At 34.3% G+C, this 25,048-nt stretch overlaps 1 protein-coding gene across 1 annotated transcript in view; it reads right to left on the bottom strand.

The window, feature by feature from the left end:
* LOC101036090 (N-deacetylase and N-sulfotransferase 4) overlaps positions 1–25,048 on the bottom strand; it is a 302,288-nt gene that overhangs the window by 91,878 nt on the left and 185,362 nt on the right. The window contains exons 5-6 of the mRNA XM_003929435.4: positions 20,349–20,534; positions 18,228–18,356 (exon numbers count right to left, since the gene is read on the bottom strand). Of these exons, the coding sequence (XP_003929484.1) occupies positions 18,228–18,356; positions 20,349–20,534 (315 nt within the window). The remainder of the gene's footprint in view (positions 1–18,227; positions 18,357–20,348; positions 20,535–25,048) is intronic.

Here is a 25,048-nt window from a genome sequence, read left to right as displayed (position 1 = left end):
ATGCACATCCTTCCATAAACTTTAAATCATCTCCAGATTACTTATAATGCCTAATACAATGTAAGTTCTATGTAAATAGTTGATATATTAATATTGTTCAGAGAATAATGGCAAGAACAAAAGTGTGTACATATTCAGCACATACTACGATTTTGTTCTGAATATTTTTTATCTGAGATTAGTTGAATCTATGAATGTGGTACTCACATACAGAAGGGCAACTGTATACCTCTACAATTACATAAATGTGTTCAACCTTGGAAGTTGATGGGGTCGATTTATTGCTAAAATCCCTCTGCCTCAAAAAGACATATCTCCAAGTTATATTAGCATTATAATAGTAGTTGGCCTTAGAGAGACAGAATAATGTACTGACCAAAAAATAGGAACTTTGGAACTCAACTTTCATGCATCTATAGAGACTGAGGTAGAAGGATAGGAGGATTGCTTCAGCCCAAGGGTTCAAGTCCAGGCTAGGCAATATAGTGAATGCTGTCTCTAAAAAAAAAAAATAAAATATATAACATAGAAAAAAACAGAGAGATGATTAATGTCATCAAAAAGAAAAAAAAGCATCACAACACAGAAAGGGCATGCAAGGCTGCATTTCTACTGTCAAAACACACACACTGTAGTTTACACTGTAGCTCTGCTACTCACAAGCTCTGTGATCCTGAATTAATTAGTTAACTTCTCTGAATGGTTTCCTCATCCAGAAAATAAAAACAATGATAGTCTCAACTTTACATGGTTAATAGGAGGCTCAAGTGAGTTAATACATAGGAAAGCATTTGGAAGATTAAATAAGTTAAACACTTAATACATGCTATTTATAAATAATTAGAACAAAGATTTATTATGTTAAAATTATTATGTCAATACTTGAGTGGATTTGAAGATGGCTTGGACATAACAGGAAATTTACAGATTTTACTATCATATTCCAGTTGTAGACATACATTTCTCAAAAAAATGATTACAAGCTACCTTTTTCTCATGTTAGACAGATCTTACCATAACCATTTTGAAAAGGTAAAATAAAATTTTACTTTAAGTCAAATTTGTACAAACTTTATAAAACATGTTAAAGTATGCCCTTGGCTGACAGACAAAATGGGTTCCTCATGGCTAACTGAGGTGCTCAAAGTTAAAACAGAATTAGGCTGCTATGTCATGTACTCTGTGTTCCCAGAAAGATGTCATAAAAGTGTATCAGGACCTCCCTTTCTACAATCAAACCAAACAAGTTCCTGCTGTCACTGCCATGATAAACTGCAGCTGGAAACCTGTCCCACCCCTCTCCTGACCATTTGAAAGAAACATCTGACAGAGACTTCTGACTTGGGCTTGGAAATTCCCAGTCAGAGATCAACTATTTTGACCAATCAGAAATGAACAAGTTTGAATCCTTCATTTGCATAAATGAAGGATTTTGTTTATGGACCTGATTGAGAACATAGGGGTTCACTCTCTCTATGTAAGCCAGCCTCTCACTTTGTTCTTTGGAGAGTACACTTTCACTTTTACCAAAGGCTGTGCCTCCCCAAGCTGCAGATGTGTTTCTGTTTTTGTTTTTGTTTTTTTTTCAAAAAATAAAGCTCTCCATTTTATCTCCACAGATGTCATAGTCCTTTGTTAACAAATACTTGAGGTGTATGCTGTTTCCCTAGAAATAGAAAAATTGTAAAGTTATCTGTGTGTGCCAAAACAAAGATCAATACAGAATTGATCTCATATGCACATTAAAAATTTAAAATCTTAGCTAAAGATTACTTCTAATGTTCACAAAGATATTTATCCAACAACATACAGTGGTTAACATTCAAATCAATTTCGATGCCATCGGTCTCCTCCCTGAATTTCCTACACCAATAAAAATGTGGCTGGGCTTGCTGAACTAATGTGGAATGGATCATTGGTGATATGAAGGTGGAGACTGAAAATGGGAAAGGGAGACAGATAACAAACACATAAATAACTGTAGAGAGTGGTAAATGCTATGAAAAAAATAAGACAAGTTAGAGATAGAGTGACTGGTAAAAGTCAGACAACCCTTCTCTGAGGAGGTAACTTTGACCTGAGGCATGAAAAGCAGAAGAAAGCAGGTTTCCAAATTCCTGGAAGCAACTTATTTCAAGAAATTACTGGTAGCACAAAAGTCCTGAGGGACAAATAATCTTGGCATGTTTGAAGGACTGTATGGAAAGAAGGATGGTGTGGTTACAGTGTAGTAAATGAAGGTCAGAGTGGAACTTGGTAAATACAGAGAGGGCAACAGGGGGCCAGGTCATGGACCAGAGTTTGAAGTTAACTTGAAGATTAAATGAGAAAGCGTTGGAGGACATTAAGAATGGCTGTGACATGCTCTATTTTACGTTTAACAATAACATTTTAACTACTCTAGGGATAATGGATTCTATGTGGCCAGAGAGATAGCAATTTTTTTGGGAGAGAGATAACAGATGCCTTGCCATTCAGGTTTTCTGCAGAGATGGAGAGAAAATAATTGGGATACAATTTGGAAGAAGAGTTGATAGTACTTACTGATGAATTTATTCATTCAACAGATGTATAATAGAACCTACTATGGGCACACGCTGGTAAAAGCAATGTCTCCTGATATTACTGGGAAGTCACCTACCCTCTAGAAAGTCATTTACAAAACCCTAATAATTGAGCCAATGACTCTGCACACTGCAAGTTACTATCACAGCACTTGCTTATGATGTCCTTCTTTTTTTTTAAATTTGAACAGTAAATATTCAAGAGTGATTATAAACAATTATATATAAATATATATTGGCATATATTTTCAAGATGCATTCAGCAAAAGATTGGGTAAAAACTGCATCAAACTTGGGGCAATGTGATATATTTAATTTTTTTTAACCTTTTTAAATAGCTCATAATTCCCAAATTCTGTGTATAAGAGCATAACATCTCAGGCCATGTAGGAAGCTCTGTCTATATAGATTTGATTGCTTGAGCAAGTTAAGTGCATTGCAGAATAGACTTCCGAAAAGAAATTGTAAAAGGATGGCAATTTTCAAGTCACATCTTTTATTCACATTTGATTTGAATGTGTACCTGTGTGTGAAAGAGATTTTAAGTGGATATAATAACAGCTTCAAAAAGGAGCAAGATTCTGTTACCTACACTTTATACTTTGAATGACATTATTGAATATCTTAAATTGTATTACAAGTGACAACTATAAATCAAGGAAACACTTCATGCTTGGAATCTTATCTTTTACATTGTTTAAGCTGGTAATTTTCATAGAGTGCTAGAAGAGGCTAACAGTCATCATGAACTTTCTGTATACGAGAACATGACCTTTTCTTTACTTCTAAATCTCTTGTCTATTTCTCTGGTTTTAGTTAATGTTCTCACCAAGAGGTAATTGAACACTGACTGTTCTGTTAGGTGTGAAGTTCAATGGAGACAGATCTATAGGATCAATAACTGCAGACATGAAGAATATCCTTTCTGCTAGTGACAGGTGATGAAACCCAATCTAAAGTTTTCTATAAGGTTTGTGGAGTTGAGTTTCTTATTTATATTAAATTCAACTCAGTTCTCTAAATTATCTGTACATATGTAACAATTGGTAAGACCTTTAAGATTTCTTTTTTTTGAGATGGAGTCTTACTCTGTTGCCCAGGCTGGAGCACAATGGCGTGATTTCGGCTCATTGCAACCTCTGCCACCTAGGTTCAAACGATTCTCCTGTTTCAGCCCCCCACAAAGCTGGTACTACAGGCATATGCCACCACAGGTGTGTGCCTCCACACCCAGTTAATTTTTTATTTTTAGTAGAGATGAAGTTTCACCATGTTGGCCAGGCTGGTCTCAAACTCCTGACCTCAGGTGATCTGCTCACCTCGGCCTTCCAAAGTGCTGGGATTACAGGAGATAGGCACAGTGCTCAGCCAGGCCTTTAAGTTTTCATATCATTAATATATGTTTACCAAACACAGAGGTTACTATAATTCTGTTTTCCTCATTCGAGCAAAACTGCAACAGTATTGATGATAAACAAAGTAAGAACTTAGTGTTTCCAAAAATATGTCTATTAATGTAAAAATTAAAAGACCTTGAAATCAGCAACCCTAACAACTGAAACAAAACCTTTGCTAAAAACATCTGAAGTACTTTAGTAGAGAACAAAATCAAAGGAAAAATGATTGTTAACTAACCAAGCAAGCATTACGTTCTACGACTCCATTGTTTTCACTGGAATAAAAAATAATGATAGAAATTTTATCACTTAAAAATAGCTCAGAAAGCATAATATATGGATACCACAAGAGTGGTTTCAAAAGCAAAACATGTAATGAACTAAAAGCCTTTGTAATAGAGGATGTCTTTGTCATGTGATTTATGTGTTCAAGCAGAGAGAAACAAGCAAATATCAAGCCGTAAATAGACCCACAGCTCATGGGCTTCTACTATGCCTCAAATATTATTTGACAACAAAAATTGTATTTTAAATAACAATTACAACCAAATTATTTATAATTTCTCTAAAATATAAAAACACTTGTTTTTTTTTTAAATCATATCTTATACTGTTTGCGTAAAACAGTAAGAGAACCAACATTTATTTCTCCCATTTTACAGACATATTCTGAAGCACAAAGAAATTAGATGACTTATTCTTCACTATTTAGTAAACTAGAAACAAATAAAATAAAACAAGATTTTCTGAGTTTGGGTTATTAGAGGATGCATAACATTCCTGTTGCCTGTTTGATTTCATAAAAGAGGTGAGAATAAACTTCCTATTTTTTTCCCCTTCTTTCCCCTTTCCCCCCAATCCCCTTGATTCATTCCCCTGCTGTCCCTTTGTATTATTTTCTTCCTTTTCTCTCTTCTCCTCTTGTCTCCTTGCCCCTGTTCTCTCATTTCCATTTTCTCTGACGCAACATTAACAACTCATGTGAAAGTGTTACAGTAGGTAGCTAGTGAGACACAAGCAGGGCAGGAGACCCTACGGCCCCACAAAGCCTTCCAGTCAGCAGGAATGTCAGACCACCATCCAGTGACGGTCAGACAGTTGTTAACTGTCTCCGTAAAATAATAATTGATTGCAGCCAGTGCCAAGGAAAGGTAGTCTCACAACGTATCAGAACACCTGGAACTGGCGATCAGCAGCTTCCTGATAAGATCTCAGGAACTGAGCGAGCAGGTTCAAGCATGCACACTAAGAGGCAAAGTGACAAGGTTTAATTAGTATATGACCTTCCTCTTGACACACTTGACTGGTAAGGGAAGAACACCTCAAGTGAACATGCGCACAGCTTCAGTAAACACAGCGTGTATGCTCACCTTCCAAGTGTTGATGGGCCACTGTGCATGTGGACCGCCTCCCTTGGTGGAAAAATCAGGGGAGGAGTAACACAGTCCCAGAAGCATGCCAATGTGTAGGATCCCAAGTCAAAGGTCAAACTGTGCATGGATCTCCTACGTTGCCTGCTTGACCCTCTTCCAAGTGTAGTTTACTTCCTTTTGTTCCTGCTCTTAAGCTTTTTAATAAACAATCAGTCCTGCTCTAAAGCTAGCCTCAGTCTCTCACTCTGCCTTATACCCCTTCATTGAATTCTTTCTTCTGAGGAGGTTTCTGGTGACCTGTATAGATTTATCACTGTAAACATAATTTAGTGCCATGTGACGCAGTCACATTCTCTAGTGGTAACAAAAGGGCATGTAGTAGACACATGCAGTTGTGGCATAATTTTCATTTGTTAATATATTCAATTTACTGAGCCAATACTCCAAGCCTAGGGATACATATAGTATAGGTGAAGAAGATAGTCACTAAACCGATAGCATCGGCCGGGGGTGGTGGCTCACGCCTGTAATCCCAGCTCTTTGGGAGGCCGAGGTGGGCAGATCATGAGGTCAAGAGATCGAGACCTTCCTGGCCAACATGGTGAAACCCTGTCTCTACTAAAAATACAAAAAATTAGCTGGACGTGGTGGCATGCGCCTCTGGTCATGGCTATTTGGAGGCTGAAGTGGAAGAATTGCTTGAACCCAGGAGGTGGAGGTTGTAGTAAGCCAAGATTGCACCACTGCACACCAGCCTGGTGACAGAGCACGACTCTTCTCAAAAAAAAAAAAAAAAAAAAGAAAGAAAGAAAAGAAAAGAAAAAGAAACCAACCAACCAAACAACAACAACAACAAAACAGATACCAGATACCATCATGAGCTGTATTATGCATCTGACTCTATTTGTGTAAATAGCAGTGACATCTGACCCAAACCCATGAGCAGGCTCAGGGGATGAGACAGAGAAAGCAGAGATGAAATCTGATAGATAGTGAGGTTAAAGTGAGCATAGTAGAGATATTAATAGAAAAGTTCTGTGGGCATAAGAAGCTGTACATACCAAGGCCTTCTGATACAGAACAAGCCCCGACATGTCAACTGGAACTCCAGATCACCATTATTTAGCATTTACATAAATACTCCATATCATATCTGTATATACTTTATGGCACTAAAGAAAAATCTAAGGCAGAAGTACTTGCTTTCCTCAAACACAAAAATAGGAAAATATCAACATGTTTTAGAAAACAGTTTATATTTTTATTTTCACTTTACCTGATTCTGAGGAATAACCAAAAAGACATAAAATAGGAATAAACAAGGTGAAATTAGGTAAAGTGATCCAAAATAGTCTTCCTCATTCACTGTATTTAAAAAAAAAATTAAGAAAAAGAAGAAAGACATATTGAAATATTTTAGGTGTTATAAAATGTGTAATATAGATAAGAAAATCTAGAATTTTGAACTCTTCAGTGATGTGAAACCTCACAAACAAACCAAAAAGAACAAAGCAAAAAAGCACACATTTCCAAATTTAATTTTGTAGACTAACCAACTTCTCCTTTTCCACCAATCCATTGGTGATATGAACACTGACATAAGGAGGTTTTTCTTTTCCTCTTTCTTATTATGTATTCACTGAAAATGCTTGCAAACTGTTCCTAAATGTGAAAAAGCATTATGCACCTAGTACTTACAAATTGCATGCCCCCAAATAGAGAAAAAAGTCTTTATTTACTAACATCCACATAAACAGGAGGTTATGTCTTTTGCTGCTGAAAGTTTATTTATGCTAAAGAGCTATTTTACTACCTTTCATTCCAAGCTTTGGGAAAACTAAAGTAGCCAGTTACATTAGATGGAAAAGACTACCCTAATAAAATATTGTAGCTTTCATTTATTTTTCTATGGAAACAAAATTGAAAAAAAAAAAAAAGCCAATGCAATCTTATAGATTTTTTTCATGTTCTGGAAATAGGCAGCAATGCAAATTGTATTCCATCAGGGCCTGTAGCATCTATTGCATTAGAAAGATGGATGTCTACACAATAATAGAAATTTCTCTCTTATTTCATGAGAAGACAGAGTTTAAGTATAGGAGGCAAAAATATTCTGGTCATTTTTTACAGCACACTTTATATTCTGAACTACTAATCTTTAAATAAATTCTATTTTAGAAAATTGAAACAAAACTACTACTAAAACACTAAGAAAAAACACAAAATTTGCCCACATTCTTTACAGCCTTATGCTAACTTTGATACTGATTTTCAGTGTGAATAGAAAGAATAAAATCATAAGTAGCGAGGCCATGGATCTTAGCTGACTCCAGATTTTACAAAATCCCTGCTGTGAGTGTGAATCTCTTACAGAAGTGGTGATTCATGTCTTTTTGTAAAGGTTAGTCCTGCAAATCTTTAAGGAAAGAAAAAAAAAGAAGATAAATGAAAAAAAGAGGTGACTGTAGGTCTTTCAGTGAGTGGAAATAGAATTTTGCACAATCTATATACTCCACAGGGGTCCATTCCTCTCACAGTTGGTGTCTTTTCTCCCCAGCTCTAAGCCCCAGAGCTCCCAATAACATTAATTGCTTCAAAGTCCCTGTCGAGAGAAGTAGATTTCACTATAGTGCAAAAGTTAGAAGTTAATTTTGATAAAAATAAATACCCCTGAGTTTGGGAGAGGGGCAAGAGGATGAAGAGAGGTTGATTAATGGGTACGAACATGCACTTTGATAGAAGAAATAAGACCCAGTGCTTGACAAATCAGTAGGGTAACTAGAGTTTACATAATCTATTACATATTTCATAATAGCTCAAAGAGATTAATTCAAATGTTGCTAACATAAAGAAAAGATAATATTTAAGGTAATGGATATCCCAATTACATTGATTTGATCTTTGCAAATTATACAGAATGCATTAAATTATCATATGCACCACCAAAATATGTATATCTATTATGTATCAATAAAAAAGAAAAATATAAATCCTCCTGGAACACATATAGAAAATCTCCTAGGTCTCCAACTTAGAAATATCAATATATTATTTTATGAAGATGTATATTTCGATGGAATATATAATTGTTTTGTTCTCCATGGAATATTATCTCATTGTCATAATTTTCTTTCAGTCACAGTGTTTATAGGAAATCAAAGCCAAAAATCATCAAAGAATGCTCGGATACCTTGATATCAGTAATCAGTTCTTTATAATCTGCTCCAGACTTGGGATATTGCTTGCATTTAATTTTGTGGTCTGCACATAAAATAGTTTCCTGTAAATTACCTTGCATATGCAGTTCTGTATTATTTCAGCATTAAACAGAACTCCTCAAAGTTCATTTCAGGTTATTTCATGTCGATGTTATCCTGTGCCTCACAGCTGCCTTTTCTCTAATCTGTCTGAAGAGCCAGCACTAATCCATAATGTACTGCACCTGCTATTAGATTGCATGAACTCAGAGATTGATATACACAGAGAAGGAAAGCTCATTAACCAGGCTAGGTGTATGAAAGTTCAGCAGACAGCACATGGAGAAGTTTATCACTGCAGTTCCATTACACTCTACTGTCAATTTCAAGCACACCAGTCTTCCAGGCACATATTTTTTGTTCACCTGAATTTTCAAGTGGCCAATAGAACAGGTGACGGTTAGTAAGTCTAGGCACTGCTCTGAACTTGGAAAGGCATAGTGATGTTTCTGACTCCTACAATGCTATTTTAGAGCATTCTAGAATCTGAGTCTTTTCAAACATATATGTCAAGAAAGCAGAAAATTCTATTTTTATGTTGCTCTTCATGTAGTACAAAATTAAAATGAGTTAGAAAAAATTAAGTCCTATAGGACATATTAATTTTAAGCTTTTATACTTATTGTGGAAACAATCTGATAAGACTTCAGACTATTTTGACTATTTTCAGTTGCTGTATATTTTATGGGATAGTGTCTCAACTTGAGTGATGGTGAACTACCTGGTGTAAGCTGTTTCACCTCATACATGATTAAATTATATATCTTCCTGTCTGAACAAAGATTATTTGAAAATACAGGAAGGATTTGGCACCAGGGAAATACATGTTAGTATTTGACAAGTGTGGAACAGTGCAGAAAAATATCAATATGTGCTGAAGACATGGCAAGAATCTAAGGAAAATAAGAGGGAGTTATCTGAATGTTAAATAGACAGATGTCAAAGTATGCTTTTGAAATCCCATTTAAATGGCCCTCATGTCATTTAATTTTCAATTGTTAGACTCATTTGGGCAAAGCAAGTTGGTAGCCAGGGAAATCGAGAAGCCCCATTCCTTGCAATTGGCTGAATCAAAAGATCTAATACATATTAGTAACAGGAGTTCATATGTGAATCAAGATGTAAAACTTTATTCCAACTCATATTTTCTGTTTTATGGTAGATTATAAAATAATGACATATTTTGAAATGTGTCAAACTATGAAAACGGGGTATATCTCTGAATGCCATTGAGAGTCAACATAAAAAAAAAGTTAAAAATGCATAAAGAAAAAAAATATCAGAGAATTTTGAACACAGAATAGATACAGTTGTGTTGTAGAGAGGGCCAGCACAAAATAATGTGAATCCTCCAACTGGAATCTGAAGATCTGAAGAAGGAAAGAAACAATACTGGTTTTGCTGTGGCATTTGCTTTTTTGACTGCAGAGCAAAGTTGCAGATGTTATAAAGCAGAAAAACAAGTTGTAAAACTTTTCAAGGTTATTTAATCCAGTCTCCTTCCTTTAGGCAGATGAATTCCCAAGGCGATAAGAAAGAACCATAGAGTTGTTGATTCTATTTTAAAGTACTCTAAGGGGGAGAGTCCAGGACATTCCTTCATATACTTTTTCCAGCTTTTATTAACCTAACAGGATGCTTACATACATATGAATTTGGTAACTACAAATCAAAATTCAAAATGGTGCTGCAAATCTGGACATTATATTTCAGTATACAAGTAATGAAAAGGTTTTTTTTTTCTCTACTTCCCTCAATATTTCTACCATTAGATATCTTCCCATTTTAACTTATTTTAATTATTAAATATGTTGACAAATTATCCTTTTCTCATTTCCTCTGACTTTACAATTATAGATCAGATCCAAATTTATAATGCTTGTAATATTTAAAATTAACTTGATTTGTGTGTGTACGTGTGTGTGTTTTACAATAAGACAGATGTACTCAGCACTTAATTGTATAAGAACATAGAAATAACAGATTCTTAGCATAAGATGAGATATTAGAAGCTCAATAATAGATTTCACATTTCTACAAAATTTCTGTTTGACAGCCTCAACAACAGGGAACTTAATATGTCGTGATTACAGCCCACACAATTTTCTGACAGACTTAATTTATCCTTATATGATATTTATCCTCACATAATGGTTAGATTATATTGTTATTTTATTTGAAAATGATTAGGGGCTTTTCATTATTTCCTTTTAAATTTCACCTTGTTAGATATGCTTTTTTTTATTCTAATATGCTGAACTAAACTAGATATTAATATCATAATCTGGTATATTTACTTTCACTGTTAGCTTTGTGTTAAGCTGGTATGTCCTTACTCATCCACTTATGAGCATACTAAAACAACAATACTAAGTACTGAAAACTATCAATCATTTTCAAATCCACAGAGAAAATTACTATCCATGAGAGATGTCATACATTGTCTATAGCATTTCCATAATATTAAAAGCATAGATGATTAATGGAAAAGGAAATACAGTATAGATAGGCTTTTATGTTTTAGAATTTATGCTAACACTATTGATTACCTCTTCTACTTATACGTTCCTACAAACATCACCTTTACACATTGAGTGTCAGCTGGGAAAGAAAGTAGAGAAAATGATCATCTCTGGGTGATTTCATGGATGTTTAATACTTCCCGCTAAAAATACGTTTCCCCTGGGAAATTTGACTGATACCTAGAATAATGTATTCCTGTTTTTTTCCTTTAAAAATAGCTCTGTTTAATAGAAACATTCTTCAGAGTCAGCATATTACTTCATATTGATAATTTTAATCTTCAAATTAATTTATAGCTCTTTGCTCATCATGGTTTGGGTGAAATATATGAAAATACTCTCTATTCTGACCAAGAATTAAGTAATTATTGGAGGAAAAGAATGTAACAGAGAAGGCTGGCTTATTTTTTCTTTTTCTGGTGACTTCTTTCCCCATACCATTTTTGCAGGCTCCCTCCTTGCTAGCCTTGTTGGAACCTTGAACTTGAAGTAGTAACTCATCATCAATAAGCCCCAGTATTTACTTTTTCAACATTAGTGAGGTAAATACCAATCATAGCCCATCACCTCGCTATTCATGAGAAGACATGCAGAAACAAGTCAAGTGTGAATTATCTTTTCTTTCATTCACTTCCTTCTTTCTGCGTTCCCCATTTTTATTCATTCACTCCAAGTCTGCCTTCTGCAGTTACTCATCTGGTGTGATGGTTAAACTTACGTGTCAACCTAACTGGACTATGGAATGCCCTGATAATTTTGTCAGACCTTATTTTGGGTGTGTCCATAAGGTGTTTTTGGATGAGAATAACATTTTAATTAGTCCAGTGCACAGCCCCTGTGTTGAGTAAAGCAGATTGTCCTCTGTAATGTGGGTAGATGTCGCCATTCAAGCTATTGAAGACCCAAATAAAACAAAAAAGCTAAGTAAAAAGAATTGCCTTCTCCTTTACTGCCTTCATTTTGGGACACTGGTTTTTCTTCTCTGCCTTTGGACCATAACTGTAGTCTTGGTTTTAATTGGATCTCAAGGCTGCTGGCATTTGGACTGAAACTGTACCATCAGTTTTCCTGGGTTTCCCCGCTTCATAACTGCATGTCAGATCTTGGGTCTTGACAACCTTCATAATTCCATGAGCCAATTCTTTATAATCTCTCTTTCATTGTCTCTATGTTTCTATGTCTCTATGTCTCTATCTATCTATCTACCATCTATCTATCTATCAATCTATCTATCTATCTATCTATCGATCGATCGATCTGTTTAAATCCTATTGGGTCCGTTTCTCTGGAGAACTCAGTCTCAGACATCTGATAACGTCTGCTATGAAGGCCTGAAACTAGCTCCATTTGGTCTGGGCTGTACCAGATGCTACCTCTATCCTGTTTCCCTTGAGATCTAAGGAATATCTACTCAGGTTGCTTGAGGCTATATGTAGTCCTTGTTTTGAGCAACATTGTTCCTTAAACCCTCATCCTTATGGCATATTATTTGCTTGATCGATACTTCCTATTCCCATATTAGAATATGCTGCCTTATCCATACTATCCACCTTCTAGACCCCCTTAACCCTCTATTCCTGCTGTGTCTATCCCGGGCGCTATCATTTATCTATGTATCCTACATAGCAATCACCACCAATTTACAATGACAAAGCAAGTGTAGTTTGTGACTGGACAGAGTAAGCCTCCGGAAACTCCCCTCTTTCACCATCCTATCTGCCTAAACTTAAAATAAAATCAATAAATCTGTGTAGCAATGATAAGCTTTTGAAAGTGAGGTTATAAGACTTAGTATAGTTTGGTTAGTTCACAAGCGGTAAACATGGAAATACTAGAAGCCAAATAGTCTTTTATGTTATTTAAACTCTTGTGATTTATTTCAAGTTTAAATCTCTAAATTATGCTCGATGAGGGGTACTGTGTTCAAAATAGTTAAAAACAGATGCATAATCTATGTCTTTATTAACAAATAGACAAAATTCAAGTTATAAACACCAGTAACAATCACATCTGGGGGAAGAGATTTAGGGAAGGCAATGGTCAGTGTTCTAAAAATTATTGACTTACCCTAAGGAGATGACAAGGGCAGATATGTGTCAGGAATGTAGCCCTAGAATGAAAATGGTACGATGAAATAACCCTTACCTCCGCTGAAATTAAATTTGCAGTAAGGGAAGGAATGAAGAGAGAGGTTTCCACATTTGCTTTCATTAACATTTATATCTCAATTTTCTAAAATTATTTTTAGAATATCCTTGATGCTTTTTAAAAACACATGCAACAGGAGTCAATTTTGAAATATACACAAAAAATTGAAATACCTCAGATATAGGTTTGGTAGGAATACCTTTGAGGTACACTGAGGGTTAATTCAACTAGTTTGTTATTCAGAAGTACAAGTAAGTTCTGAGAAAGGAAGTTTCCTGCTAAAGACCATAGAGAATCCAAGCTCCTGTTCCAAGTGTGCTGCCATACTGCCAAACAGACATTTTGTTTTGTTTTGTTTTTAATAGACAGGCAGTTGAGGGGAAGATGGTTTAATTACTCATAATCTGACAAAGTATTTTTGCCCTCAGTTCCCTATCTTCCAATCAAATTTAGAAGTTTCCATTTTCACACAATGTGAGTTTGATTTGATTTTTTAGGAATTTAAAATAGTACATATAAATTATCTAACGTAATTTATTTTAAACACACAAAGAGCTTTACCACAGCCAACTTAGCTATAGCTATGTTTAAAGTATATTTTTTTCTTCAAGTATAAGACTTTCATCCATGAAACAAAGAGGGCCTTGCATAAGACCCACTATTTCATATTTTCTAGATACACTGAGACATAAATGAGGACATGCTTTCCTAAGACCTCAGAAATGGAATCATTGCAGGAGGAGAAGAAATTAGAAAGCTGAAATAATCACAACATTATATAATGTTGGAATTCCCACATTGCTATACCATTATACATCTATTTGTAACATGAAATAAAATTAAAACTATTAAAGATGAAAAGATGCACATACACAAAAATCAAGTTCTTTATCTTTGATTTCCACCCCACCCAATAGCAAAAATTAAAAAAAATAAGCTTTAGGTCATCCAAGTATACAAAGATAACACAAAGCTATACAGTTTCAATTCAGCTTTACATTGTGGTCACTTTTAGAAACTGAAGTAAGTGTGCCTACGGAAATCTCCAGCTGGAAGCAAACTTAACTTATGGGCCTAATGGGATCCACTGATGACATGATGAATTTTAATTTTTGACTAGAGTTTCATATATTAGTATGTCATTGCTAGAATTAAAAATAGAAGCTAAACGAGATATTATAAAACATTTAATCTTTATATTAAACACATGCTTCTTAAAAAATTCTGTTGTTTCTTGACTTCTATAAGAGAAACAAATTATTTACAAATGCAGTCTAATTTCTTTGTAGTAGTGCTAGAATTTACCAACTAGTCTTGTAAAGGGGCTGTAATGTAGATTGAAGAGGGAAATTTATAGCACTAAATGCCTACATTAAGAAAAAAGAAAGATATCAAATAAAAAACTTAATTTTACATCTCAAGGAACTAGTGAAAGAAGAACAAAATAAGTCCAAAGTCAGCAGAAAAAAGACAACAAATAAGGATTGCAGAAATAAATAAAATAGAGATTAGAAAAATAGAAAAAATCAATAAAACTAAAAGTGGGATTTTTAAAAAGTAAAATAAAATTAGCATCCATTTAGCTAGACTAAGGCAAAATGAGAGAAAACCCAAATAAAATAAGAAATGGAAGATATTACAACTACCACCATAGAAATGCAAAGGATAATAACAGACTATTATGAACAATGATCTGCCTAACAGGTTGACCTTGAAGAAATAGATAAATTCCCAGAAACATACAATCTATCAAGATTGAATCATGAAGAATTAGGAAATCCAAACAGTACAATAATGAGTAAGGACAATGAATTGTAATTAAATGTCTCTTAGCAAGGAAAAGTTCAGGACTTAATGGTGTTGCTGGTGTATTCTACAAAAAATTTAGAGAATTAATCAATCATTCTCAAATTCTTCCAAAAATTTAAGAGGAGAGTACACTTCCCAATTTATTTTATGAGGCTAGCATTACCCTGATATTAAAGCCAATTAAGGGCTCTACAAGAAAAGAAAATTACAAGGCAATATTTCTGACAAACATAGAGACAAAAAATATCAATGAAATACTAACAAACCAATTCAATAGAAAATCAAAACATTAATACACCATGATCAAGTGGGATATATCCCTAGGATACAAAAATGGTTCAACATATGCAAATATGTAGGTGTGAGAAACCATATTAATAGGATGAATAAATGACAAAAATTATATGATCATCTCAATAGAAGCAGAAAAAGCATGTAACAAAATTCAACATCCAGCCATGATCAAAAGCTCAACAAATGAGGTATAAAAATGCATGTCAACACATTAAGTGCCATATATTACAAACTCATGGCTAATATTATACATAGTGGTATAAAGTTGAAAACTTTTCTCCTAAGATTAGGAGCAAGAGAAGTAAGTTCACCCTGTTTCTATTCAATGTACTATCAAAAGTTCTAGCCAGAGAAACTGGGCAAGAAAAAAAAATCCAAATTGGAAAAGAAAAAAGTTAAATTGTTTCTGTTTGTGGATGACATGATCTTTTCTGGAGAAAACTCTAAATATTCCATGAAGAAAACACTGTTAGAACTAACAAATTCCGCAAAGTTTTGTATACAAAATCAACATACACAAATCAGTAGTGTTTCTACACACTGACAAGTTATGTAAGAAAGAAATTTAAAACATGATCCCATTTACAATACCATTTAAAAAATACTTAGGAATAAATGTAACCAAGGAGGTTAAATATCTATTTACTGAAAACTACAAAATATTGATTTAAGAACTTCAAGACACTAATAAACAAACATTCCAAGTTCATGGATTAGAAGAATTAATATTGTTCAAATATCCATATTACTCACAGTGATCTATTATTGCAATGAAATTTCTATCAAAATATTAATGACATTTTCCACAGAAATAAAAAGAAATCCAAAATTTCTATGGAACCACAAAAGACCCAGAATAGTCAAAGCAATCTTGAGAAAGAAGAAGAAAGCTAGAGGCATCACACTATCTAACATTAAACTACACTATGAAGCTATGGTAATAAAAGCAGCAAGGTACTGACATAAAGAGTGACATTAAGACCATGGAGTCAAAGCAGATAGCCAAGAAAATAAATCTATGCACTTACAGTCAACTGATTTTCGCTAAAGGTTGCCAAAGGTTGCAAGAACACAAAATGAGGAAAGAACAGTGTCTTCAATAAACAGGTGTTGGGAAAACTGAATATTGACATATAGAGAACAAAATTAGACCTTTATCTCACACCATATTTAAAAATCAACTCAAAATGGACAAAAGACTTAAATCAAAGACCTGAAACTGGAAAATTACTAGAAGGAAGTATAGGAAAAAATTTGACATTGGCCTGGGAATCAATCTTTTTTTCTTTCTCTCTTTCTTTCTCTTTCTTTCCTCCCTCCCTCCCTCCCTCCTTCCCTCCCTTCCTCCCTCCCTTCCTTCCTTCCTTCCTTCCTTCCTTCCTTCCTTCCTTCCTTCCTTCCTTCCTTCCTTCCTTCCTTCCTTCCTTCATTCTACATAAACCCCGAAGCACAGACAACAGAAGCAAAATAGACAAATGGGACTACATCAAGCTAAAATGTTTTTGCACAGCAAAGGACATAAATAACAGAGTGAAAAGACAACCTATGGAAAGGGAGAAAATGTTTAAAACCATATGTCTGCAAAGGCTTAATATCCAAAATATTTATTAGAAACTCAAATAACTCAACAGTAAGAAATGAATAACGTTCATTAAAAATGAGCAAAAAATTTGAAAAGGTATTTCTTAAAGGAAGGCATACAAATGCCTAACAGTTATATGAAAAAATACTAACATCATTCATCATCAGGGAAATACAAATTAAAACCGTAATGAAATAGCACCTCACACCTGTTAAAAATGGCTATTATCAAAAAGATGAAAGATAAAGTTTGCAAGAATGTGGAGAAAGGGGACCATTTGAACATGTTGGTGGGAATACAAATTACTTTCTCTGTTATTGAAAACACTATACAATACCTTTAAAACTAGCATTTGATCCTACAATCCCTTTACAGGGTATATAGCCAAAGGAAATGAAATTAGTATGTTCAAGAGATATCTTAATCCTCACGTAAATTACAGCATTATTCAATAGCCAAAATTTGGAATCAACCTATGTGTCAATTGACAGATGAATTAATAAATAAAATGTGGCATATGCATGTATCTATTTATAAAATAAAATATTATTCATCCTTAAAAAAGAAGAAACTCTTGTCATTTGTGACAATATAGATGAGCCAAGAAGACATATGCTAAGTGAAAAAGTCAGGCACAGAAAGACAAATACTTCACTTGTATGTGAGATTTTAAAAAGCTGAACTCAGATCCAGAGAGTAGGATGCCAGTGGCTTGGGAAAAGTTTGTGGAAGGGAACAAAGTTCCAGTTAGATGGGATGAATAAGTTAATAGTTATCCGTAGCATATTTTATACTTAAAAATTGCTAAGAGAGTAAGTATTTTAAACCTACTTGTTAGAAAAAAAATGAGAGATGATAGTATATTAATTAGGTTGATTTAATTATTTCACGATGTCTACATATAACAAAACATCTTGGTGTACTGCAAAAATAAACAATTTCTCTTTGTCAATTATACCTTCATAAATCTAAGATAAAGAACTAACTTGAAAAAACAATAATGGAAAACATTGTTACTCTTTTGCTGCTAGAAATAAACTTTGCGCCAGCCACATTACAAAGTAAAAACCTTGACTTTGTAATCAAATCTACTGCAAAATCAGTCCCCAAAGTCAAATTTTATCTAAAAAGTATTTTAATATATATTTAAATGTATAGTCAGTAAGCTATGCTGTAAATAAAAAAAATAAGTATTTTTTTTTTTTAAATTTAAAGGACAGGAAAATAAAACACATTTGAAAACACTGATCTTAGTGCAAGATGCATACATAGAATACATACTGGGTTTAGAAGTATTGTGAGAAAAAGTTCACCTCCTCTGATACTTTTATCCAGTTCTTGGGGTCCTCCTGGATATTCTTTGTAGAAAATAGTGTGAGTGAACAACCCGCAAGTCTGTCGAGGGAGGACCTAGGTAAAATAGGGGAAACATAGTACATGGCATGATTTATTTAAGAAATTCACCCCTATCTCATAACTTCAGAATATGCAAACTGTAATTTCTTATTGGATTTTCTTGGTTGCTAAGGTCAAAATCTTACCGTAATCACAAGTTGATATTGGTGTAATTATGTAAACATTAAAGGAGTTTCCAAATCAAATGGATACAGCATACAGGTTAAATAATTTTCACTTGGTTCTATAAATCTAACCCACCACCTGCATTATGTTCAATGATTAGGGGAAATGCAAAGCCATCTAAGTCTTAATTTGATTCAAAGATGGAAATTCTCCAAGGTTAAATCTCTCATGTCATTGGGCTGTTACTCTCCTCGCTCTGAAATTAAGTCCTACAGTGTAAAGGTATTCAAGTTCGGGGATTCAAAGCAACTGGTTTACATAATCCCTTCCACGTTAGCTTTGTTTTCAATATACTCTGAATTTAAATTTTGTCACATAGTAGTCAAGTTATTTAGTGATTACTTCTAACATATTTTATGGGTTTTTTCTTTTTTTTTTGTAAATCTGAATGTTTAATAAAGAAAGCAAATAATTAATTTTATTACAAAATCATATTTTGAATAACAAACTATTGTTAATTTAATGCACAAATGCATCTAATTGCTTAGAGTGTTTATTTTCTTTCAATTCTTTGTTTAATTATCATAAGGGTTTATATTAAATTTAAGGTAAATAAATGCATGTAATATTGGTTAAAAAGAATGATTTTATTTCAAAATACGTTGAATGCTCATTCAAGGAATTAATGCTGTCCAAGATCGAGTGGTGTTTTGGATACACAGGGTAAAGCAAAGGTAAACAGAAACCTGGATATTTTCACTATGATTTGAAATTATGTGAGTAATTCTGTTCATACCTCCTAGATTTCTGTGGACATCAATGTCACTATTTGCATTATCAACAACTTCTCTTAAATCTGAGGCTCCTTCAGACTTTTGGTTACCAATTTACAATAAAATAAAGCTTCATAACTAACCAATACTGTGTATCAGCCCTGGTTAGATACATGTGGGTGCATTTGTTTTAGCCACAGATAGTGCTTGGATAGAAAAATAAATCGTAAATAGATAGATATATGATAGATGGATTCCAACAGCAATATGAATGATGAATTAGGAAGGTGTAAATATTTAAGTGAGTGAGAACAGTTTGTAAACAAGTGCTCTGATCTTGGCAACTAATTATAAAAACATAATCTAAGTCACTAGAAGTAGGAACACATGTTTTAAAAGAGGCTATTTTATCTCAAAATGAGTAGTATAATTTTAATGATTCTAAACTGCCATCTAAAATCCAATTGGTTTTATTTTCCTTTATAGGATTTCTACATCCTATTATTTTTTGATTACTATACAGGAAAAAGAAAAACATATACCTCCCTTTTTGGAGTAAGAAAAAGACCAAAAAAAAAAAAAAAAAAAAAAAAAAAAAAAAAAAGAGCAGTATTCTTAGATACTTTTGAATGTCTGAAAGCCAAAATAAACCCAGTGGATAAATTTAACTCTCAGATGCTATTTGTTACATTCTGTCTGTTGATAGAATAACAACTTGAGAGGTGTTTTCTTAATCTATGGAGCCTTATTTTCCTGTAAAACTGTCAGTAAAATCACCCAACCAAAGAGATACTGAGAAATTTCCTAGGAAAAGTATAGAATCCCCAGGCAAAATTTTAATACTGAAACTACAGTGGATAATCTAGACAAAACTCATTCCTATTAGTTTCAGTTTGTTTTAGACTTGCCAAAGCCACTCCACAGCTTAGGAGAGGCCTAAAGCCAAAGATGTGTTAATGTATAACCAGTCACCACTGAGGTATGTTGGGCATTTCTGACAATCATGTAAAAGATGTTTGAGGTTGCATTTTTAGAGGAAAGGGCCCTCAGTCTTCATTGCTCATGTAAACATTAACATTCTTTAATACGTATGGCCCTCTGTGCTCACCATGATGCTATTGTGAATGAAGCCCTTTCTGTACCGGGCAGGTTTCAGATGTGGATATTCTTCAGTGCTGGTGACTTGAATACCCCAGACCTTCTTCCAAGCTGCATACAACTGAATGTGAACCGGGTAGACCCCTGAGTGATGTGGGGCCACAGCATAGCCCATGTTGATTGGTATTCCATGTTCCTAAAAGAAAGCCAGAACAAATAATCATGATGGAATGTGGTCAATTAATTTAGTTAAAATCGTTTCCACCAACATCTATTTAGAATACATTGGATTCTAAGCTAAATATGAGAATTAAAAATCCAGCAATGTAGAGATTTTATCTTTGAGAAGCTCATAATCTGATAGAACTCTGATGGCATAACAAATGCAGTCATTACTTTGGGCAGGTGGTGTGTGGGTGAGATTAATTTAGAATTTTGAATATATGAAGTTTTGGGAAAAGGTAAGACGTGAACTTGGCCCTTCCTCAGATAAATTTGTGGAGGGGGATGACATCATTTGAAGAAGTGCCCAAATGTGGAGGATGAAAGGGCATAGAATGTGTGTGTGTGTGTGTCTCTGTGTGTGTGTGTGTTGTTGTTGTTGAAGAAAATCAGAAAGGTAAGTATGAATGATGAAGTGATGAACTTTTGCATTTAAACTGAGGGATTTAGAATTAATTCTATTTTAACAAGGTAGATAAGGAAGCTTTGTGAGCGTGGAAGGTCAAGGTCTGCTCTGAGTTTTAAGAAGAAGGACCTAGTGACAACATGTTAAGATAAACTACAAGGGGAAGAAAATGAATAAAGACTGTGCATTAGGAAACTTTCTTTGGTGCCAATTAGGTGAAGATAGATAATTAAATAAAATTATTTATGGTCAGATTCAAAGGCAGGGGACTAATACCATACAAGATCCAGTGATGTTTTAAATACCCAGGGTAAAGGAAAGGTAAAGGTTAAGATTTTCTCCTTGTTTTTAGACCATAGCAACTCAATTTGTTTTTATAAAACTTATACTTTACTATGAGATTCTTGGGTAAACTGTCAACTCTGAAAGAAAACTAGTATAAATTTAAACAAAATATTTAAAAAATGTCAAAGAATGAGATTATATTGCTAGGTACATAAAATAGATCTGCAGTTTTCTCATTTCTGCTTCTTTATATCCCTCCCTTTAAATGCTTATCCTCTTTATAAAGACTCCTTGTAGGATTGAGTCTCATCAATTGAGGTTATAAATGACAATGCACAGTTATATATGAAAGCTGATTGAATCAATAAACAACACAAAAGTGTTGACTTGACAATTGCCATTTATATTTTCTATTACATGGTACACAGCAGAGGAAAAGAATTCAGTCTGTTATAATAAGCAAGTAGTGAATGGATCATGTATCTACAATGCCTTCATCATACACTACACTTAGCTCAGAAGATGGACCCTAAATTTTTCACAAGTCTCCATCATTTTTCCTTTCATGTAATGACCCTCGTTGTATAGCCAAAGTCACTTCTCTTTCTCCAAGACTATGGGTGTTTTCTAACATCTATTACAGCAAATGACTCTGCAGAAAGACTGAATTATGATAATCAATGCTGTAAAATGAGCTAGAGTCTTTTGCTAGACACTGGGGAAAATTTCATTTCTTGATCTGTGCAGAAGAAAAACACTTCTTTCTAGCACTTGTATTTCCGATAAAAGACAAAGTTGGTAAAGTTCAATAGTAAAAGTACTTGGAAACTCCCAGAGACCACAGGCAACAGTTGTTACCATGACATCACTAGGGGACATGCACTGGGACAGCCTTAGTTCTCTCAGGTTTGTTCCTTGTTCCCCAGTGAGTGTTCACAAAGTGTTTTGAGGATAAGTGATTAGTAAAGGCTATTAGCATTTGTACACTGTTTATTTTGTCACTTTTCACATTATGGGATAAGTCTTATGGTATCATGTCTTATTGTAGTGTAGATTCCATAGATCCTATAAGAGACGTTGTTCTAATAAATAATTAAAGCCTTATTTGAGGATAAGTATTATTTCAGGATAATTTGAGGATAATTATTTGAGGGTATTTGAGGATAATTATTTATCAGACATTGTTCTAATAAATAATTGAAGCCAATTTGAGGATTCTCCAGCATTCAAGACATTGCAAGCGTGTGGACGCATTGGGTGTGAGACAGAGATGTACTTGATGAGAAAAATTTAGAAACAAGAGTGTCCAAAGTCCTCTGTCTGGTAAATAGAATTTGTATAAATGTGCCTAGAAAGGCACTCCTGATTCACAGGAAAAGGGAATAAAATCCATTATCCTCCTTCTACTCTCTCAAAGGTTTCATATTGAGGTTTTATAAGACTTATCCCATAATGTGAAAATGACAAAATCAACAGTGTACAAATCCTAATAGTCTTTACTAATCACTTTGTTAGTTCTCATTCTCTACCATTGTATAATATTTTACTCTAAATTTGGGGGCCTAGAAGGCTAGATAAAATATGTGAGTATCCTAGAAGCAAAACAATGAAAAACTAAAATCAGAAAAAAGAATTGAAATATCAAACAACTATATTTCCTCAGGAAAAAAAAAGACATTTCACTTTTGACAAGTAGTAAAATGAATTGTAGAACTTTCATAAAAAAACAGAAGGTACAAAGCAATTGAATTGGTGAGTAGGAAGGAAGGGGTAGTAAAAAATTTTTATTATATTTATTGATTTTTAGGGCCCAGTGTTATATTGTCCATAAGGTCATCTTATCACCCTGGCAACTGGAGCTCAATTAAAATAATAAATCATACTACATAATTATGAGTTTATGCTTTTTCAATCTAAATGACAACACAAAGTGAGAAGTAATTCCCTAGCAACTTTTTTTTTTCTGTTACAATGGGGCTCACTGAACTAGAAGCTTTAATTCTTTACTTTCCAGGGCTTAAAATCTACTTTACAAAGACTTGGCCAACTAGAAAATCAACTAAGCATCATATTTACACAGGATCACAAAAATTACAAGATTTGAAAAGCCTTCCAATATAAATATAGGAAGCACTTGAGATTCTATAAAAATAGACATATAAATGGCACAAAACAAATTCAAATATAGCTTTATTCACTACAACAGTGTCTCTTACAGGATCTATGGAATCTATTACTACAATAAGACATGATATCACAAATAAAGGGGTTTGACATGATCTAATGTTTCCAGTATATTAAATCCCAGTTGGCTGTGAAATGAGATATTATAATAATTTACAGACTATATTAAAAAATCGCCATTTTACAAAAATTAGAATAAAATAAAATGTATTTAGCACTAAAGCTCTAACAGCAACTGAAATAATGTCATTTAATTTTCCTTTGATAATTCCTACTGAGTATATCTTCTTTTAATTGCTTAGTACCTGATATTGAAATGGAATAGCTCTCTTGGGTTATCTTGTTACTCCGCCTACAGCTCTCAACCCCTCACAGGATGAGAAGCATGCAGGTGAATGAGCAGGTGCAGGGACCATGATGAGTATTCCTGGGTACCAGCTGGAGTAGAACTCTGTGCAGCTCCGTGGCAACATCTAGGGGGATACTTGCAATTCCCAGCATCCCAGAGGGCGTGTGTTACAGTGTACTCTTTTAGCTTTGTTGTCCATGGATGGTTTACTTGCTTAACAGCTCAATGGAAGGGCAGGGTGACGGTCTTTTGTACCTGCCATCTTGGAACCCTGGTTCTTGTCCAGTGTCCAGGAAGAATCAGGTCACATGAAGAAATTGAAGAGTGGTTAATGTGGGGGATTTTACTGAATTTGTCCCTGGCTGAAGAAACACTTCTCCAAAGTCCTGCTGTCAGGCTGTCCCTCTGAAGTCAAGCTGCTTCTCTCTGACATCCAGCTGCCTTTTCTTTTCTCTCCTCTGCTGCTCTGCTCTGCCACCCCTCTGCCAGGGGAGCCTGAAGTTTTTAAGAGTGCGGGATGGGGTGCAGAGCAGGCCAAAAAGCAATATTCGAGTGGGAAAACAGGAATGCATGTTCTCACTTTGGGTGGCAGTCCCAGGTTTGAGGGTGTGGCCCTTGTTGGGAACCTCCCGCAGTATTTTCCTGCCCTATGTCTGTATCAATATTTATGAAGTATTTTAAATTTATGTCTAATACGATTTTTATAATCATTCTATGAGGAGGACTGGCTACTGCTATAAAATGTGGAAATAGAGGCTCGTAGAAGGCACATAACTTGCTTATATTCACAAGTGTCAGAGCTATATTCTACACAAGTCATTTAAATTCATCATCTCTGCTTTGGCTTTTTCACTAAGTTGCTTCTAGTGTGAGCCCTCCCCTCCCCAAAGTATGACTGAAGAGACTTAAAAGAAAGAATTGATTTTAATATGCGTGTTTCTGAACTGGATCTCCTATCCATAATTTATTTTATTTTTTTTTTTGCTTGGAGAGATTATAAAACAAAGTTTACATTTCTCAAACTCCTCTGCAGCTATTATTTTTTTTAATGAAATTGAGTTAGAGCCCGTTAGAAGTACTCAAGACCAATTTTGGAGGGCAGTAGGAGGGTAAACCCTAAATTTTGGCAGCTCCTGGCTCCTGTTGCTGGAAGTAAGGTCTTGCAAATAAGCAAGTTCTTTTTGCAGCTATATTGGTGCCCATTTGCAAGGCAGCAGCAGTGACTTAATGTTTTTTTTTTTTTTCTTTTTGATATTTTATCGCT

This window comes from Saimiri boliviensis, chromosome 3 (assembly GCF_048565385.1).
Source record: "Saimiri boliviensis isolate mSaiBol1 chromosome 3, mSaiBol1.pri, whole genome shotgun sequence".
NCBI classification, from domain to species: Eukaryota; Metazoa; Chordata; class Mammalia; order Primates; family Cebidae; genus Saimiri; species Saimiri boliviensis.
The sequence above is the reverse complement of the archived record's forward strand: the minus strand, read 5'-3'. Positions and strand labels throughout refer to the sequence as shown.